We start from the raw sequence: 20,128 nt of genomic DNA on the forward strand, positions 1-20,128 counted from the left end.
GCATGTCTGTAATGCATCTGCTGTGTCTCTTGTGTAGATACGATCACACGAGGCCCTCTGCTGCATCTGGTGGTGCCGTGGGCACCGGGCCCCACGGTGTGCCATCCCCAGCTTTCCACAGTCCTCATCCTCCTGACCTTACTGCGTCAATCGTGAAAACCAACTTACACGAGCCTGGGAAACGTGAGAAGAGGACATTGGTACTTAGAGACCGAAGTGAGTGGGTAGAACCTTTTGCCTTTTTAAAAAGCAGTCTTGATTTTCTTCCTGCTCCTTTCTGGCCTTCTCTTGTCAAGGGAGCTCCTAACCTCATACCCAGAACCGTCCTGAGAACAGACTTCATCTGGCTGCCAGGTGCTCAGATGATGCTTTTGACTTTGTGCCCATGTTGGGACAGAGCCCCAGGTTTGCCTGGCAAAATATGAAGAGTGACCTTTTCGTCACCACAAACTGCCATCTACACAGGGTAGTTTCCCAGTTTTGAGAAGCACCAAGCTCTTTATTTCAAAGCTACATATTTTGATAAAGAGCCTGTTTCACTGTTGACCTTCTCGGTTATTAGTTCATAGTCTTAGTTCTTATGCTGAGCCAGCCACGTCTTTGGAAATAGAATAGCGTGTTGGGGTTTAGGCAGTAGTCTGTACAGTGGAGTCTGGTTTGTGTGGGTAGGAGGCTGCAAACTGAGAGTTGTTTGTATTGGCTGGTCCTCACCAGGTGAAGGTTTTCCACTTCTGGGACTTGTTCAGCATAAGATAGGTAGATTCCATCCAAAGCAAACAAGAAGTCCATCCCCCTGCAAAGGTTAGAAGTGGGTGATGAGGAGGCAGCAGCTCCTTGTGTGAGAAGCGAGTGGTAGTTTGACTCTGGCCTCAGGACCCAGAGACTTGCTCCAGATTTTCCTTCTCCACTTTAGAATGATTGGTAACTCTACTGGTAAGAAGGAAACCACTGTATAATCTCTTGATGTCATTCTGAACTCCCTTTAACTTATACTTTGTTTTCCTTTTTTTTTTTTTTTCCAATTGTAACTGGTCCAATGTTGACATTTCCATACTTGTCAATATTTAAGAGCAACTGGAGTGTTCTTTTGTATAAGTATACTGTGCATGGTCTGCTTTGCTCTTATGTTGCCAATTATGATTTCTGTATTTTTTTATTGTGATTGTAAGTAATGTCACTCAACATTTTTTCCTTTTTTTTTTTTTCCCCTTTTGGCCTGTTTTTTGTTTGTTTGTTTTTTCTATATATTCCTATGAGTGAAATTCCCAAAGCCAGGGTGAGTTTGTCACTTTTCGACTGATTGCTTACCAGAAAGATTGGACCAACCCTCATTGGTGTGTGTACATGTGTCTGTCTTCAGACCTCTCTGGCCTAGCTGAAGAAAAGACCTGCCCAAGTGTTTTGAGTAACCCAGGAGGCTGCAGTGACCTGCCGAATAGCCCAGAGATGAAGCCACATTCTTACCTGGATGCCATCAGGAGTGGTCTGGACGACTTAGAGGCCAGCAGCTCCTACAGCAGCGAGCAGCAGCTGTGCCCCTATGCGGCCGCTGGGGAGTGCCGCTTTGGGGATGCGTGTGTCTACCTGCATGGGGAAGTATGTGAGATCTGTAGGTTACGAGTCCTGCACCCCTTCAACCCAGAGCAAAGGAAGGCTCACGAGAAGGTACAGTTGCAAGCCTTTAGATGAACTTATTTTAAGAAATGTGAAGGGCACTAAGTGGCAAAATTGTTGGTATTTCTCTAAGCATCTTTCTGCCAGTAATACCTGTATTCTCCACCTGACCAGCCAGGCCGAGTTCCAGAGAATTCTAGGAGCTCAGGGGGTGACATCCTAGTGTTACATGTGGGTGTAGCCTGTGTCTGCCTCGCTGAGCGGGGGCCCAGGTCTGCGTGCGTATCCTTTGCATTGATTCCAGCACCTGATACCATGACACTGTGGGAGGTGCCACCTGCTTCCTAAATGAAGGGATTCATTCAGTAACTTGTTCTCTTGAGCAGAAGTGATGCTGTCACCTCTAACTGAGCTGCCAGTCTGATGTTGCACATTAAGGATTATTCAGCATTTCTGTCATGTGTGGTTCAGGGTGGGGAAATGTGGGGCCCAGAGGGGCCAGGAGAGCAGGGTCTCAGTCCTTGTGATGTCTGTGACCCCACAGTGGCTCCTAACCTTGGGCTTTTGGTCTTGGCTTAAAATTGGAGGTGACCATATCAGTGCTGGCAAGCAAAGAGCCGAGCCAGTGGTGGCTTGAAGTCCTTTTTGTGGTTCGAGAGCTTTGCGTCCCCACGTAGGGGCTGCTGGGCCTGCCGAAAGCAGCACAGTTCCTGTTCCTTCCCGATCCTGGTTGTGCCATGTGGCCGGCAGCTGCCCAGGCTCCCGTGGTGCCCAAACCCAGAAGCTCAGGTCTCCTCCTCCCTCTGCTTCAGACCTGCATGTCGACCTTCGAACACGAGATGGAGAAGGCCTTTGCCTTCCAGGCCAGTCAGGACAAAGTGTGCAGCATCTGCATGGAGGTGATCCTTGAGAAGGCGTCGGCCTCGGAGCGAAGGTTCGGGATCCTCTCCAACTGCAACCACACGTACTGCTTGTCCTGCATCAGGCAGTGGAGGTGTGCCAAGCAGTTTGAGAACCCCATCATCAAGTGAGTGCAGCTGGGGTGCTTAACTCTAGAAATCAGGGTGAGTTTGATTTGGGCCCTTCTTCCACCTGCTCTGAGGCCTTCCCTTGTCCTCCAGAAGTGGGTCCAAGCAAGGGTGAGCAGTGAGTCCTGACCCTTGGCTGAAGGAACCTGAGCAAGTCACAGACACTCCCTAAGCCCAAGAGCCTTTTCCTTTACTGTATGGGCAACAGTTCCTGCCGGGTGCTTAAGGTGCTAGGGGATCTGCAGCAGGGTGAGAAGGCCCATTTGACTCTGCCACTCAGTTACTGGTGGTCTGCCCTTAGGCCGATTGCCTATCTGCCTTTCTAGCTTCATTTTTTTTTCATCTGTAAAATAGGGTTAATTGAAGAAAATGGAATAGTACATGTAACACATTTCACGTAATGTCTGGTACATGGGACATACCCAGTTAGTCAGCACAGGGCTTGTCCCAGCTTTGAGAGTTTCTTGGCACATAACAACAGGATTTTTAAGTTCTGTAGTGGGCAGGAGGAGAGCCAGTGCTATAGGAGCTCGCCACATGCATGTACAGTCAGAACCATTGCACGCGCTAGGTCCTGGTTCTCTCAGAGACCCTGTTATCCGCATTCAGAGTTCACCCATGTTGTAGCATGAATGAGCACTTCATTCCTTTTTAATGACTGGATGATATCCGTTGTAGGCCTAGAGCACGTTTTGTTTATGTATTCATCAGTTGATGGACATTCAGATTGTTTCCATCTTTTGCTTATTATTTTGGCTAGTGCTCCTCTGAACATTTGTGTGTTTGAATCCCTATTTTCAGTACTTTGGGTGTGTATACACCTAGGAGTGAAGTTGCTGCGCACATGGAGACTGTGTAACATTTGAGAAGCCACCCAACTGCTTTCCAAAGTGATTGAACCATCTTACATCCCCTTCAGCAATGTGCGAGGATTCCAGTTTCTCTGTATCTTTGCCATCACTTGTTTTTTTCTTTTATTCCTTTTTTTTTTTTTTTTTGACTGCACTCACAGCATATGTAAGTTCCCAAGCCAGGGATCAAATCCAGGCTGCAGCTGAGACCTACACCAAAGCTGTGGCAATGCTGGATCCTTAACCCACTGCACCACAGTGGGAGCTCAGCTTTCAGTTGATATGGTCTTTATTTCTTTATTTTTTATTTTTATTTTTTTTTATTTTTTTTTTTATTTTTTAATAATTTTTTTTTATTTTCCCACTGTACAACAAGGGGGTCAGGTTATCCTTACATGTATACATTACAATTACATTTTTTCCCCCACCCTTTCTTCTGTTGCAACATGAGTATCACTTATAACTGGAATCTAATATCCAGCACAAATGAACATCTCCTCAGAAAAGAAAATCATGGACTTGGAGAAGAGACTTGTGGCTGCCTGATGGGAGGGGGAGGGAGTGGGAGGGATTGGGAGCTTGGGCTTATCAGACACAACTTAGAATAGATTTACAAGGAGATCCTGCTGAATAGCATTGAGAACTATGTCTAGATACTCATGTTGGTCTTTATTTCTGATATTAGCCATCTTAGTAAGTGAGGAGTGGTCCCTTGTTAGGGTTTTGATTGCATTTCCATGATATATTAATGGTACTAAACATCTTTTTCTGTGCTTATTGCCCATTCTAGAGAAATGCCTACTTAAATCCTTTCCTTATTTTAAAATTGGGTTGTCTTTTTATCGTTGAGAAGGACATGTTTTAATAGTCAGGTTTAGGGTGTGTGATTGTCCCTCTTGGAATTGGGGGATAGGGAACACCTGGACTGGTCCTGCTCTTGAGCACGAAGTTTAGTGGTAGAACATAACTCAACCTTTCCCTTACAACCTGATTTTTATTTCAGGTCTTGTCCAGAATGCCGCGTGATATCAGAATTTGTAATTCCAAGTGTGTATTGGGTAGAAGATCAGAATAAAAAGAATGAGCTGATTGAAGCTTTCAAACAGGGAATGGGGTAAGTGCTCTGCACTCAGGCCTGATCCTGGTGCTGGCCTGGTTCTCATTTCACTCTGCATAGTGCAGGGCCTCCCCCGCAGGGGCCAGAGGCCACTCTCAGTGCCTTTCTTCTCAGCATCATGCTGGGCTTGGGGATGCAGAGATGAACAAGGCCATGGTGAAGTGGACTTGCTTTTTGGTTCATAAGCTGAGCAATAAATATCCCTTGGAAATCCTGCTTCTAATGCAAAGGTTGACTTGTCATCTCATCTCTGATCATTTGCTCAACAAATAATGACCAAAGATCTATATGGTAGGCCTTTTCTAATTGCTGGGGATAGAGCATTAAACAAATCAGAGAAAAATCCCAGCCCTTAACACAGTTCACATTCAACTGAAGGAAAATGAACAAGAATAATAAACAAACAAGATAAATGGGAAAATGTATAATAAATAGATGGTGGGACTAAGGAGTGAAATAAAGCTGGGAACGGGGATGGGAAACGAAGGGGTTTCTAGAGATTGCCTCAGGAAGCCGACATGTGAACGGAGCCTCGGGGGAGGCAGGCAGCGAGCCATGTCATTGTGACTGAGAAGAACGTTCTAGATGGAAGACAGACTCAGGCTGTTCGAGAATGGCAAGGAGGACCTGGTTGAGAGGAGCGAGTGGGGAAGGATACTGGAGACGAGGGCAGGGGAGTGGGCGAATTGCATCGGGCTTTGCGGACCCTCGGGTAGACTTGGCCTCTTATTCTGGATAATATGGCAGCATCACAGGATTATGACCAGAGGAGCTTCATGATCTGATGTGGGTATTTTGAAAGGATCTCTGTGGCTGAACCATTGAGAATATATTGAAAGAGGAGGAAAAAGTGGAAATGAGGAGACCAGTTGGGCTATTAAAATAGTCCAGGTGAGTTGTGGCAGTGACTGGGATCAGTGGGGAGGCGTGGAGCGGATGGCAGGTGGTCGCATTCTGGATCTACTGAGGAGAGTGGGGATGCGTTGAAGGCGGTCGGGGGGTTGAGGACTCCAGTTTCAATCCAGTGTCAGCACTTTTCTCTGCTGCGCTTATGTCTTTCCTTTTTCAGTTATCAAATTTTCTAAGATGCCTTGTGGACTTATCACTGGGAAATGAGGAGGCAGCACAGCTACCCTGAGTAGCAGATACACAATGACCGTCACTGACTGAGGTGTACACTTTACTCACATGGTGGTTTGGACTGAAGAGCTGACTGTGTGCTTTACGCATCACTCAATTGTGTCATGGCCATGGAGATTGGAACTGCACTGTTGAGGGACAAGGGTTATTTAACCAAACCATGATGAAATATTTGTTTTTTAAGACAAAAATTTATTCTCTCACAGTTCTGGAGGCTGGAAATACAGAATCCAGGTGTGGGCAGGGCTGGCTCTCCCCGGAGGCTCTGAGGGAGAATCTGCTCCAGGCCCCTCTCCTGGCTTCTGAGGCAGCATCACTCCAGTCTCTCCCTCCTCTGTGTCTTTCTTTCCCTTCTGACTCTATAAGACCCTCCTGTTAATCCAGGATGATCTCATCTTGAGAGCCTGAACTACATCAGCAACATTCCCAGGTACCAGGGCATCGGATTAGGATCTGTCTTTAGGCGGCCACCATTTAACTCACCATACATGGTATCCCCATCTGTTCTGGCTGCCGTAACAAAATGCCACAGACTGGGTGGCTTATCAACAACACAGTTCTGGGGGCTGGGAGGTCCACAATCAAGGTGCCAGCACCTCTCACTGCTTCCTTGTGGTGGAAGGTGTGGGGGAGCTCTCTGGGGGTCTCTTCCAATTCATGATGGCTCCACCCTCATGACTTAATCACCTGCCTCCTAATTCTGTCTGTCATGTCAGACGTTAGGATTTCAGCATGTGAATTTTAGGGGGTGTGTCCAAACATTCAGTCAGTTAACACATGGTAACTGAAACTTACACATATCAGAACTGTGCAAAGCAAGGGCTGCCTGTTTAACATTTGATCTGCTCCCCCATTGATGGGTTTTTTTAGAATTCCATTCTAATTTAGAGCCTTTTAGCTTACCTCTCTTTTTTAAAAATATTTTCTTCTTGGGATTACAGTTTACTCCTAACTTTTCAGATTTAATACTCCTACTGTATTCTGTAACGTGCAGTTATTTCCTCATTACCATCTTTGTGCTACAGATACAATGCATAATACATTGCTTCTGTACATTAGAACCACACAAAGTAATATTTTTTTTAATTTCAGCTTTATTGAGGTATAATTGACAAGACAAAGTATCTTATAAAGTACTTGTACTTGAAGCGACTTAGAATACACTGTGGTGACTTGCTAGACCTTGTGAAGGGAATCCCCCATCTAGCTAATTAACACATTCGTCACCTCACATATTCTCTTTTTATGAGAATATTTAAGTCCTGCCATCTTAGCAAATTTCAGCTGTACAATACAGTGTTGTCAACCATAGTCACTATGTTTTCTGCTAGATCCTTACACCCTTTTACGAGTCTCCCCCTATTTTCCCTGCACCCTTGCCCCAGCAGCACTTTTCTACTCTGTGTCTATGAGTTTGACTTTCTTTTCTGAGGCTGTGTCCACAGCATACAGAAATTCCCGGGCCAGGGATCAAACCTGAGCCACAGCAGTGCCAACACAAGATCCTTAACTGGTAGGCCACCAGGGAACTCCTGACCTTTTTAAAAAAGATTCCACATATAAGTGATGCCATGTGTGTTTTATCTTTCTCTGACTTATTTCACTTGGTGTAATGCCCTGAAGGTTCATCCGTGTTGTCACAGTGGTAGGATTTTGCTAGGATTTTCTTCCTTCTCCCTGGCTGAATTAATATTCCATTAATCTTTATCTATTCCTCTGTTAAACAGCTTAGCTTGTTTCTTTATCTTGGCTGTTACAAATGCTGCAGTGAACATGCAGGGGTACAGATGTCTTTATTAACAGGTATGAGGTGGTATCTCATTGATTTGCACTTCCTGGATGTTTAGTGATATTGAACATCTTTTCATGTACCTGGTGGCCATTTGTGTGTCTTTGAAAAAAAAAAAAAAGTCTTTTAAATTCCTTTGCCCTTTTTTTAATTGTGGTTTTTTGCTATTGAGTTGCATGAGTTCTTTATGTATTTTGGATATTAACCCCTTGTCAGATATGTGATTTGCATGTATTTTCGCCCATTCAGTAGATTGTCTTTCCTTTTTGTGATGGCTTCTTTTGCTCTACAGATTTTCAGTTTCATGTGGCCCCTCTTGCTTATTTTCGCTTTTGTTGCCTTTGCTATTGGTGTCAAATCCAAAAAATCATATTCAAGACAGATGTCAGGAAGTTTGTTGCCAGTGCTTTCATGTATTGCATTCAAGGCTTTAAACCATTTTGAATGAATTTTGTGTGTGTGTGTGTGTGTGTGTCTTTTTTTAGGGCCGCACCCACAGCATGTGGAAGTTCCCAGGCTAGGGGTCGAAGCAGAGCTGTAGCTGCCAGCCTATGCCACAGCCACAGCAATGTTGGATCTGAGCTGCATCTGTGACTTACACCACAGCTCATGTCAATCCCTTAATCCAGTGAGCTAGGCCAGGGACTGAACTGGCGTCCCCATGGATATTAGTCCAGTTTGTTATTGCTGAGTCATGATGCAAACTCCCCATTTCAAGTCAATTTTTGTGTGTGGAACAGATAGTGATTCAGCTTCATTCTTCTGCATGTGGCTGTCCAGTTTTCCCAACACCATTTTTTAAAGAGATTGTCCTTTCTCCATTGCATGTTCTTGGCTCCTTTGTTGTAAATTGACCATGTATGTACGGGTTTGTTGATGGGCTTTCTGTTGTGTTCCATTGATCTGTATGTCTGTTTTTGTGTCAGTACCATCCTGTTTTGATCATTTTAGCTTTGTAATACAGTTTGAAATCAGGAAGTGTGGCGCTCCAGCTTCATTCGTCCTTCTTGGGATTGCTTTAGCTATTCCAAGTTTTTGTGGGTCTATACAGATTTTAGGATTGTTTTTTCTATTTCTATGAAAAATGCCATTGGAATTTTGATAGAGATTGCAGTGGTCTCTAGATTGCTTTGGGTAAAGAATTAACAATATTAATTCTTCTAACCCTTGAGCATGGAGTATCTTCCCATTTATGTCAACTTCAATTTCTTTCACCACTGTCTTACAGTTTTCAACATACAGATCTTTCACCTTTGTGGTATTCTGGGTACTATATTCTTTTTTATGCAATTTTAAATGAGATTTTCGTAATTCCTCTTTATGGTAATAATCCATTGTTAGTACATGGAAAACCAACTGATTTTTATACATTGATTTTGTATCCTGCACCTTTACTGGAATGTATAGCTGTAATATTTACATACATTAGAACCGTACAAGGTAATGTAATTTTCACCATAACTTGTGTATTTTTTAAAAGGAAAATAAGTTGTTTATATTTACCAACATATTTAATATTACCAGTGCTCTTTCCTCTGTTATGTAATTCCTTCCAGTTGATGTAATTTCTCTTCAGCCTCAAGAATGCCTTTAACATTTTGCTCATTTGCTAATGATGAATTCTTAGTTTTCTTTTTATCAGAAATCACTCCCCTCCCCCATTCTTGAGGGATATTTTTATTGACTAAATCGGTCTTTTGTTTTTGTTTCAATTTCTGGCTCCATTTTCAATGAACAGAATTCTGAAATGATTGGGGGTCTCCCCCCACTTTTCTTTCAGCACTTTGCGAATGTTCCACTGTTATCTGACTTCTCTGGTTTATGGTAAGAAGTCAGTGGTTGTTCAGACGGTAGTGTCATTTTTGAGTCTTTATCTTAGTTTTTAAGAAGTTTGATGTTTTGCCTTGGGAGTGATTTTTCCTATTTAACTGCGTGGTTTTCTTTGAGTTTGTAAGGGAAAATTCTTACCAAATGTAATACCAAAAGTAGGGAAATTCTGGCCATTGTTTCATCAAATATTTTTTCTACCCTGTTTTTTTCTTCTGGGACTCTTAATCACAGGTAATGGACTTTTTTATATTGTTCTGCAAAGTTTGGGGCTCTGTTTTGTGGTGTGTATGTAGTTTGTTTTGTTTTGTTTTCATTCTTTTTCCCCTCTCTTCATCTTCTTGAACACACATATAGTAGCTGCTTTGAAATCCTTGTCATTTGAAGTTGGTCTCTGTTGACTCTTTTTCCCTTTAGAATGGGTAACATTTTACTGATTCTTCATTATGATGAGTCATTTGAGGTTGTGTTCTAGACACTGTAAATGTTACCCAGTAGAAATTCTGGATTTTTTTAGGTACATCTATAAAGGAAGCATTGTTTTATTTTAATAGATAAATTGTTTAGATTCAAACTTGTGGGCAGCAGTTCAAATCTCAGTTTTTTATCCTTTGCAGAGTTGCCATGAGCCTGCTCCACTGATGTGTGTGTGGGTCAGGGGCTGGTTGGGGATTTGGATGAAGTTGATACACAGCATTTCGGTGGGTCCCTCTCAGGCCCTTTTTTTATGGGAGGCGGGGGGTGAGCAGGGGCTGCTTCCTCACTGGTTCATTTCCTCTGTTTCTTTGTTCTTAGAGCCAGAAAAACTTGGCTCTCTCTCCACGGGAGTTTTAGCTACCCTGCGTAGATATTTAACAGGCACCTGCTCTAGGCTAAACGTTTTTGGGTTTGTTTTGTTTTTCTTTTTGCTTTTTAGGGCCACACCCGCAGCATATGGAGGTTCCCAGGCTAGGGGTCTAATCGGAGCCACAGCCGCCGACCTATGCCACAGCCACAGCCACACCAGATCCAAGCCGCGTCTGTGATCTACACCACTGCTCACAGCAATGCCAGCAATGCCAGATCCTTAACCTACTGAGCGGGCCCAGGGATTGAACCCGAAACATCATGGTTCTTAGTCAGATTCATTTACACTGCACCAGGACGGGAACTCTTTTTTTTTTTTTTTTCCCCCTAAAAAAGTTAACCTCTTGCCAATTCCATCCTTCTAAATAATTTAAACCTGCTTCTCTTCATTCTCCAATGCCTGCCTGTCTGTATTTCTAGTTAATCTGTAGGAAGGGTACTAAAAGCATAATTGTATGTCATCTTTTTAAATGGTTTCCTTTAAGTTGCATATTGATTACTAAAGGCTTGATAATTTCTCGTTTCACCATTTTTTTCTCCTGTGGTGTTACTCTGTGTCCACCAGAGGGCAGAAGTGGCGAGGCAGAGGGGTCCAGCCTGGAGAAGGCAGCTCTGCTGTTCTTGTGTAATTGCTGTTTAGGTCTTCCTGGCCTTGGTTTCTGTTGAGGATGGTGTTTTTATGCATTCTGCACACTTTTACAGGGCAATAGGCCAGGCACTTTCAAGCTAAGCACCAGTGGGGAATATAGAGTAAAAATCATTAAGAAATTTCATGGGAAATTGCAAAAAGTAGTTATACAGGTTTTTTGGTGACATATTCCTCATGAGAGACCCATCTAGCGGTGGTAACAAAGAAGGCATTGGGATCCCCCTGGGGGTGTCAGAGAAAGCAGGAGGAGGAGGACCTGAGCCCTGAAACATGATAGCCTGTGTGTCCTGGGGATGGGGGGCCAGGGGAATGACAGATTTTGTTTGTGGAGCAATGGCAGTGGTCCCTGGGGCTGGCAAAGGTGTGTGGAAGGATGTGGGACCTACTGGGACACAGACATGAGTTAAGTCTGATGCGTCCTTGCGCTTCAGCCTAATCGTGGTCTTTAAGAACAGGGTGACATGGAGCTCCTGCTGTGGTGCAGTGGGATCAGCAATGTTTTGGGAGCGCTGGGACGCAGGTTTGATCCCCAGCCCAGCACAGTGGGTGAAGGATCCAGAGTTGCCACGTCTGTGGCTTAGGTCATGCAGGACCTTGGCAGGTGGGCAGCAGAGGATGGTCGATTGGGGAGGTGCTTTGTGACAGAAGTAACAACGGGATATGAAAGCTGAGAACAAAGAGGGAACCCCAGTGAACTGGAGGCTTTTGTCCTTGGTGACCAAATAAGGCTGGGAGGAAAATGATTTGGGGGTGGAGGCTAGAGAATAATGTTTGTATCCTGATGAGTTTGTTAAGTAAAGCCAGTGTCCTGCAGACTGTGGTAAGAACTCACCATTTTGGGTTTTTTTTGTTTTTTGTTTTTTTTTTTTGCCATTTCTTGAGCCGCTCCCATGACATGTGGAGGTTCCCAGGCTAGGGGTGAATTGGAACTGTAGCCGCCGGCCTATGCCGGAGCCACAGCAATGCCAGATCCAAGCTGCATCTGCAACCTGCACCACAGCTCATGGCAACGCCAGATCCTTAACCCACTGAGCCAGGCCAGAGATTGAACCCGCAACCTCATGGTTCCTAGTCGGATTCGTTAACCACTGAGCCATGACGAGAACTCCGAGAACTCACCATTTGAGTGGTCATTTGAAGATCTGCTCAGAACTTTGGGGACCAGGGACCCTGGAAGGTGTCTGGACCACAGACCTGGTGGGAGGGGACAGCTGTTGGGGAGCTTCTCTTTGTGCTGCTGAGGCCTGTCTCAGAGACTCTGCCCACCCTCTTTGCCATCCCCTGCTCTGAGAAAACGGAAAGCACTGGAGTCAAGGAAGCCCCTTCCTTGTCGTCTGCCACTGTGATGTACCCCAGCCCCCCTGGCAGCAGCTGGCCCTGTCTGCTGAGGTTTGGCTTCATTTCTGCACCTTCCCCTCCCAGACACTTTCCACCTTTGAACATCTCTTCCTCTTCGTCTTGGGATCATTTAGGATTGCATCGGTCCTAATTTCATTTTAGCAAGAAGGATGGGAATTCTCAGTTTGGTTCTGAGTTACTTCAGGAGCAGGGGTTCTTCCCATAGGGGTCTGTAGCTAGAATTAAGACAGGGGAAGAAGACCTGTGTGTCTTAAATAAAACACTTCTGAGGGAGGGTTTGTAGCATGTAGTTAAGCAGCTCTGCTCTGGAAGGTGGGGACCAAGGAAAATGAGATGAGGCCTGTGACTTGAAGGCAGCTGCTAAAATTCACTGCTTTCCCCTGAGACTCCTAACTCAAGGCTGTCACCTTGGTGTCACTGCTGAGCAGGAGGAAGGGAAACTTTTCTGGGTGGTGCTCCTTTTGGGACTTTGAGCTGAGGCAAGTAGCTCAGCTTCAGAACCTTGGAGCCCAGACAGCTGGCCCAGAGGAGTGGTCAGACCACTGCCGGTCAAAACACAAGTTAAACTGCCTGTGAGGGAATTAAATTTCCAGCTTGGAAATCAGCATCCAGCTGCTCCGAGCCTCTGTTTCCCTACCGCTAATGTGAGGCTGACCTGGCTCTGGCAGGGATGAGAAAAGCAGTGGTTCACCTAAACCCCAGATTCTCTTACCCATCCTCTTGATCTTTTCTTTCTGCTTTTCAGAAAAAAAGCTTGTAAATACTTTGAGCAAGGCAAAGGGACCTGCCCATTTGGAAGCAAATGCCTTTACCGCCATGCTTACCCTGATGGGCGGCTAGCAGAGCCTGAGAAACCCCGGAAACAGCTCAGTTCTGAAGGCACTGTGAGGGTGAGTTAAGGACCTGGCCATCCGAGTCAGGAACAGCTGCCTGTGGCCATGTCTGGGGACCTCTCCTGGCCCGTTCTCACAGCTTTGGCAGGAAGGTGTGGGGTTGGCAGGTGTGCTGCCTTTGGCAATAACCAGGCCTGTTTGCTTGCTATTTTTGCAGTTCTTTAATTCAGTTCGGCTCTGGGATTTCATCGAGAACCGAGAGAGCCGGCATGTCCCCAGCACTGAAGAGGTTGACATGACAGAGCTCGGGGACCTCTTCATGCACCTGTCTGGAGTGGAGCCGTCAGAACCCTGAAGAGTAGATGGCCGCCCACATCTTGGGCTCCACCGGCCAAGCCTTCCCAAGTCAGGGTTGCAGAGCTTCCTTCACGGTAGCCAGAGGTGGCGTGTCTCTTGGATTTGAATGGGGTTGTACTTAACCTTGGTCTCATTCACAGTTACAGCCATGGGAGGAGTGAAGGATATAAAATAACCTAACAAGTATGTGGAATCACTACTTTGATAGTTGCTAACTTAGTTGCACCTCAAGCTCCTCAGGGGTACCAGCTTAACCAGCCAGGGTTTTACTTGATTGCTTCAAACCAACCTGGCTCCTGTCCTTGAGCTTTAGCTCCCTAGACACAGTCAGCATGCAGCAGATTCAGTTTTCATACCAAAGGATTCTTTAGCCCTTAAAAGGATTCCTGTGTGGTGCATCCCCCTAGAGTATTGAAGTAGTGTGTGGTCAAAAACTTGACTTGTATATTACTTTTCAAGAAACAAAGTGGGTGCTTCACACCTTAGCACAAAACTCTATATTTAGGGCTCTTCAGTGTCCCAGATCAGAGCAGGAGGCTTGTTGCTCTGTTGAGTAAACAAAGTATAAACCTTCTTCCCCATAAGGAGGGCTTTTCCCCATAAGGAGGGCTCTTGAAGTAGCAAGAAGTGCAAGGGGGTCACAATCACAGGAGAACCTTGCACACGTGCCTCCAGGGAAACACGCCCCCCTGGCTCTCAACTGCTGGCTTGTGCCCTGAGGGTGTTCATACCTGAGGGCTCGGTGCCCACATGTGCTCTCCTCTGTAAAACCTAGCTTTGATTTAAAATTTTATAAGAATTCATTAGCACCCAAGAAAAGTTTCTAAGTCTTCACCCAGCAGTGATCCTGCAGAGAACTGTGTACAGATCTTCTGTCACCAGATGTAACTTTAATTGCAGGAGCATAACCTTGTGAGTTAAAACTCAATCCAAGCCTGAATCTATTTTTATAAACAGCTGTAGATAACCAAATATTTTATAAAATGCATTACTTTAAAGTGTGGGTAGAAGAAACTCTACCCACTGAGTTTAGAGTGCTTTTTGCATCATTTTTCTAGTTAACTCTTTAGTGAAGAGTGACAAAGGCTGGATTACATTCATTCCCAGCAGAGGCTCTGGGCCCATTTCCTACTTCTTGAACAAATGGAGTTCAAGCTGTGAACTCAGGATCACTTTAAAAAGAGGAAACAGCCATTAAACCTACATTTAATTTATTTTATTAAAATAACATAATTGAAGAATCATCAGATAACTGTATTTTGCAGGTGCAATAAAAACAAAATTAAAACCCAAATTATCAAGAAAACCTGTGTTCTGGCTTCCTTGCATACACATGATGTGATGTAGAGACAAGGCTGGCCCAGCGGCCCCGCCCCATAGGGGCAGCTCCTGGAAGACTAATTTAGCACAATGGAAGACTGCTCCCTGAGAGGGTGGAGACTGGGAGGGGCAGGCCAAGCGCCTCTTGTGGAAAACCATCCTAAAGCACTGGAGACCTTCAAGAAAGGTAAGTGTCCCCAAAGTCAAGTCCATAGTACCAAAGCAGGCTCCTCCAGGCGGCCACAGTCTCGACAGTCCTGGGCTGTTTGGTGCATTATGTGCAAAACTACCTGTTTGGCGCCACACCACTCATCTCATCTCTGAAGAGAAGTCTTTCTGTAATAAGTGTTGCTCATAGGAGCTGATTCCCGAAATCAACATGTCCCCCATGTCATGGCTGGTTTGCCTGCCAGTCACTTTTTTCCCCTCTGAGTGCTTTTTTTTCTTGCTCTCAAATTACTCATTTAGCCAATCAATAGCTGGGGCCCCAGATCCCATAATGCCATCAGCAGCCACTGGTGCATCTGGAGAAGGCTCAGCACAGGAGCATGGGACCTCGAGGGGGAGCAGGACAAACCAGCATCGCGAATGGCTTCCTTCTCCCAGGGCCAGAATTGGATAGAAAAGGCATCGTGAAGTTAAGGCCCTGTGAGTGGTCTAGAAGGTCCTTAGCAGCAGCTTCTCTGAAGATAAGCTCTGTCCCCACAGAAAGGGAGCAGAAAGGTGGTACCTGCTGACTTCACTTCTCCCACAGCGGCTTGAGCGCAGGTGCAGAGTCAGCTAGAAGACGGGCAATCTCGGGGATGTGGTCAGAGTGCAGGCATTGATGTCCTCCGTGTGGGCCGCCCGGTGCAGGGATGGCTCAGAAGCACTCCGGTTGATTTTCGGTAGAGAGTGTTGGAGCAGCTCGATGGAAGACAGGATCTGAAACAAGGCCACAAAATGGTCTCATCAGGTGGGGGTGGGGTTTCCACAGCAGTAGCCTTCCATCCAACCCAAAGACACAGGCTGTGCTCCCCACCCCACCTGCAACATCTTGTGGAGAACCATAAGTCCCTCCCTGTGGAAAGAAAAACTTCCTTGTTTATATCATTAAGAACACCTGCTTGGAGTTCCCTGGTGGCCTAGCAGTTAAGGAGCTGGTGTTGTCATTGCTGTGGCTCAGGCTCAATCCCTGGCCTGGGAACTTTCACATGCCACAGGCATAGCCAAAAATAAAAGAAAATTGCTTGAATCAGTTCTAGTGCCTGAGCTAAGACTTACCTGAGGAAAAAGAGGCCTTTCTTCCTTAACTTTCTTCACACAGTCGGCCACAAGCCTCTTCATTGCTTTTGGGCAGTTCTTGTAGAGCTTACTAAGATCTGGGGAGGCATAGCCTCGGCCCACCATGAAGATGATCTAACGGAAAGAAGCAGTTGAGAGAATGGTTGGATGAAGAGCCTACACAAGCAGCACCTTCTATTCCTCCTGCTTGGAGGGCAGTGGCCCAGGGGCTCGCTTGGGACCAGCACACGCACCTGATCACGGTTGTTGATGTGGGAGTAAGGGAGCTCCCCCGTCATGAGCTCGTACAGCACAATGCCGTAGGAGTAGACGTCGGACTGGAAGCTGAATGGGTTGTTATCCTGCATCCGGATCACCTCTGGGGCCTACAAGGGCAAAGTGCATTTGTCACTACCTGGGCCCCACAGACATCCAGGAGTCAGCCTAAGCCTAGCTGTCCCTTCCATTGAGGATGAAAGTTGTCCTCAGCCGCAGTAGAGCTCTACCCTGAAGGATTCTGGCTCAGGAATCCTAGTCTCTGGGACCCAGCACTTCTATCACCCAACTACTCCAAGCTATGCTTGTGCACGGTCCTCACCCTAGCTCCCTCCAGGAAATCCAGATTGGCCCCAGGCTGATGACACTAAAGGGGTCACTGAGGTGGTCTGACTTTGGGGAAATGTGGAGAAATGCTTTTATGTTTGCACACAGACCTCCAGGCACCCCTTCTTGCTCTATACCCTGCTAAGGGAGCCTCGCTGCCTCACTCACCATCCACAGGATGGAGCCAGTAGGTTGTTCAACCTGCTGAGAACCACTCCAGCGCGACTTGACTGTTGCCAAACCAAAATCTCCAATTTTCACCGTTAGGCCTTCATGGAGAAATATATCTCAATGCTTGTTAAGGACTCTGGTTTTAAAAGAATGGCCAAGTTAATTGTGAAAAACTTCCCAAAGTACTTATTAGCAACACATCTCTCTTCCTCGCATATGCCCCAGCCTTCTCTACACTGGACTTGCTAGGGTTTCTGAAGTCTTAAAAAGTGCTTTAAAATGCTCCTCCTCCCAGGAGGTGTACTCAGGCTGCCAGATTATTTGGCTCCAGCCACAAACAAGCCAGTTTTCTCTCTGCTGCTTCTTTATACATCTAAGGACCAGGTCTCTGGCTTTGTGACCTTCTCACATAATGTAGGTGCAGCTCAGCGTGGCCTGCTAACTGATCACATCTTTTCTGCCTTCACTCTGCCCCCAAATGACTAATAAGAACACCCTGAGTCCTGAATGCTATCCTAAGACATTTCTCATGAGAACAGGTACCACTTGATGACTTTAAAATCAGAACCAGGAGCTACCATTGTGGTGCAGCAGAAACGAATCTGACTAGTATCCATGAGGATGAGGGTTTGATCTCTAGCCTCGATCAGTGGGTCAGGGACCCGGCATTGCTGTAAGCTGTGGCTGAGGTGTAGGTTGCACAGACTCCACCTGCACTGCTGTGGCTGTGGCGTAGAATGGCAGCTACAGTTCCAATTTGACTCCTAGCCTGGGAATTTCCATATCCCACAGGTGCAGCCATAAAAAAAACCCAGAAAATATGGAGTTCCCGTCATGGTGCAGCAGTTAATGAAGCCAACTAGCGTCCATGAAGACTTGGGTTCAATCCCTGGCCTCACTCAATGGGTTAAGGATCTGGCATTGTCATGAGCTGTGGCGCAGGTCACAGACACAGCACGGATCCCGTGTTGCTGTGGTGTAGGCTGATTCAACTCCTAGCCTGGGAACCTCTATATGCCAAGGGTGCAGCCCTTAAAAAAAAAAAAAAAAAGCAAAAAGACAAACATCAATACATAAAGTCAGAACCAAACTCAGACCTCTTTTCCTAGCAAAGAAGTCAGGCAGTTTAAGGCCAACTAGTGTGATCTGCTGATGGCCAGTAATTCAAACCTTAAAATCTGCGGTGTCTGCTTTTATGGCATATGTGTTGGTCCCCAAAGCTCACCACTAAAAGATGTTCAAATGCCTCAGACATGTGCCCAAAACAGGCCATGTCCCATAATCCAACTCAACATAACTGTTGTGCCTCTCACTGAAGCAAAGTTCAGCTATAATGCCACACTCCTTTCAAAGAGGAGGGATGCAGATGTAAAGCTGGTCCATTTCATGCCCTGCAGCACAAAAAATACCTTTATTCATTCCCCTTCTGTAAAAGCATATTAAGTCTCAGAAGGGGTTGATTCCAACAGTAATCTCTGAAGAAACCACTTCTGTACATTCAAGAAAGACAGTCTTAAGTAGTAATTTTTAAAATCTTGCAACTTTTTTTGGCTTGCACCTACTTTCTGACCAAATTCACAGTCCACGAACTAGAAATAAAAGACAAAAAAAAGACCCATTCTCCCAAGTTAAATTTAGTAATAAACAGCATTTAAAAAAAAAAAAAAAAAAAAAACAGGCCTGTTTCAAACATAAATCCAAACAACTTATCTCCATTTTTTGTGGAATTCTTTCCAAAGTCACTTTGGTGGAGGTAAACTTAGAAAGTCTAAATTTAGAGTTTTAGTCAGATGAAACAACCCAAAGGATACTGTTGGATTTCATGTCTCTGTGGATGATGTTCTTTGCATGCAAGTAGCTGCGAAAGGAAAACAAATCTATTAAAACCAGTTTGAGAGACATTAGTGGAAAGCAGCTTCAAATTACATCTAGGAAACAAACCACTTGAAGGTCTGACTCCCAGTGAGGAGTTACTTTCAGGGATTTGCCCTGCACTGGTTCAGCCTGGTCCACATCATGCCTTATAACTGAAGGTGAGGCCACAGCACAAATAGGGTAGGTTTCCTTAAGCATCAGTTCTAAAAACTAATTCTGACAATCCAAATGTCCATCAACTGATGAACAAATAAACACAGTGTATCTATCCAATGGGATATTACCCAGCCATAGAAAGGAATGGAGTACTGATTGATCCATACAAGCTGCAACCAGGAGGAACCTTTCAAAAAAACATGCTAAGTGAAAGAAACCAAATACAGACTTCATCTGCTATCTTAAAAATGTTCTAAAATTAGAAATGGCTGTTCAATTCTGTGAATAAACTAAGAAACATTGTACACTTTTAAGAGGTGCATTTTATCTCTAAAAAGTAATTGACTATTTAATATGTATAGAATGCAAATCCCATATTAATTTTAAAGGTACAACATGAGATTTTATAAACCACTTGCAAGCACAGCTTTAGGTTAAGTTCCTAGACATCGGGGGGGTGTGAAGAGTTCCCCCTCCTCCACTTTAGGGGAACTTGCAAAGTCTGAGAAACACTACCTCAGGGCTAACCAAGAATGAGACACATGCACACCTTTCTTTCACAGAGAAAGGTGTCAAGCACAAAGACCCAAAAGAATAGAATTTCATGGAGAAGCCATGGATGACCTTTAAGCATTCCCTCAAAGGAAAACAAAAATTTCCAAAAAAGTGACATGTGATCAAACCCTTACCTGGAATAAGCACACCTGCTGATGGGCTATAGACATCCAATGCCCTCCAGAAGGTACCAACCCACACTGTGTTCTTGGGTGTCTGGCTGAATTTTGACAGCAGCAGTTAGAACCTGAATCTGAACCCTGAAGAGGCAGCCTCAGCTTGGGTGAGAAACCTGAATTTCTTGTTCTGTCAGCCCACCCCACAGGTTCATTACCAGCTGTGCAAAAATGCCACAGAAATCACTTAACAGACTTGGCTTTTCCTAATCTTGGCTCTGACTTAGGGACAAGTTGATGCTAGGGCCCCATCCACTCACTCCATTCCCTGAGCCGTCTGCCGGGCAATGTCAATCAACTGGAACATCTGGAACTTGGTCTCCTGGACATGCAGGTGTTTGTAGAGGCTGCTGCCCTCACACCACTGGGTCACAATCGCCAGGTTGTCCTTGGTCATGTACCCCATGAACAGCAGGATGTTCACATGCCGAGTTTTGCTGGAGAGGGGAGGTGAGAAGAGGCTCTGAACCATGCACTCCTGCAGAACAAGGAGATCTGCTCTTCCTCCCTGCTGTCTCCACCCCACCCCTGTGTGTTCTTGTCAATGTCCGTGCTTACAACCCAGGGGCTGGCAAAGCAGACACAGGAGGCTCTGAGCT

General features: G+C 45.4%; 2 protein-coding genes across 7 annotated transcripts in view; one reads left to right on the plus strand and one right to left on the minus strand.

Moving 5' to 3' along the window:
- MKRN2 (makorin ring finger protein 2) overlaps positions 1 to 17,818 on the plus strand; it is a 37,860-nt gene extending 20,042 nt beyond the window's left edge. The window contains exons 3-8 of the mRNA XM_021069355.1: positions 38 to 216; positions 1,361 to 1,665; positions 2,427 to 2,641; positions 4,497 to 4,607; positions 12,966 to 13,110; positions 13,271 to 17,818. Coding sequence (XP_020925014.1) covers positions 38 to 216; positions 1,361 to 1,665; positions 2,427 to 2,641; positions 4,497 to 4,607; positions 12,966 to 13,110; positions 13,271 to 13,408 — 1,093 coding nt within the window. The 3' untranslated portion in view covers positions 13,409 to 17,818. The remainder of the gene's footprint in view (positions 1 to 37; positions 217 to 1,360; positions 1,666 to 2,426; positions 2,642 to 4,496; positions 4,608 to 12,965; positions 13,111 to 13,270) is intronic.
- RAF1 (Raf-1 proto-oncogene, serine/threonine kinase) overlaps positions 14,605 to 20,128 on the minus strand; it is a 76,784-nt gene continuing 71,260 nt past the window's right edge. For 5 of the 6 annotated variants that reach the window (XM_021069351.1, XM_021069347.1, XM_021069349.1 and 2 more), the window contains 6 exons: positions 19,790 to 19,966; positions 18,579 to 18,625; positions 16,765 to 16,883; positions 16,248 to 16,379; positions 15,994 to 16,128; positions 14,612 to 15,654 (listed from right to left, as the gene is read on the minus strand). In XM_021069351.1, coding sequence (XP_020925010.1) covers positions 15,511 to 15,654; positions 15,994 to 16,128; positions 16,248 to 16,379; positions 16,765 to 16,883; positions 18,579 to 18,625; positions 19,790 to 19,966 — 754 coding nt within the window. In that variant the 3' untranslated portion in view covers positions 14,612 to 15,510. Of the gene's footprint in view, positions 15,655 to 15,993; positions 16,129 to 16,247; positions 16,380 to 16,764; positions 16,884 to 18,578; positions 18,626 to 19,789; positions 19,967 to 20,128 lie in introns of all 6 variants that reach the window. The other variant, XM_021069350.1, reaches the window with a different exon arrangement.

Source organism: Sus scrofa, chromosome 13 (genome assembly GCF_000003025.6).
Source record: "Sus scrofa isolate TJ Tabasco breed Duroc chromosome 13, Sscrofa11.1, whole genome shotgun sequence".
NCBI lineage: Eukaryota > Metazoa > Chordata > Mammalia > Artiodactyla > Suidae > Sus > Sus scrofa.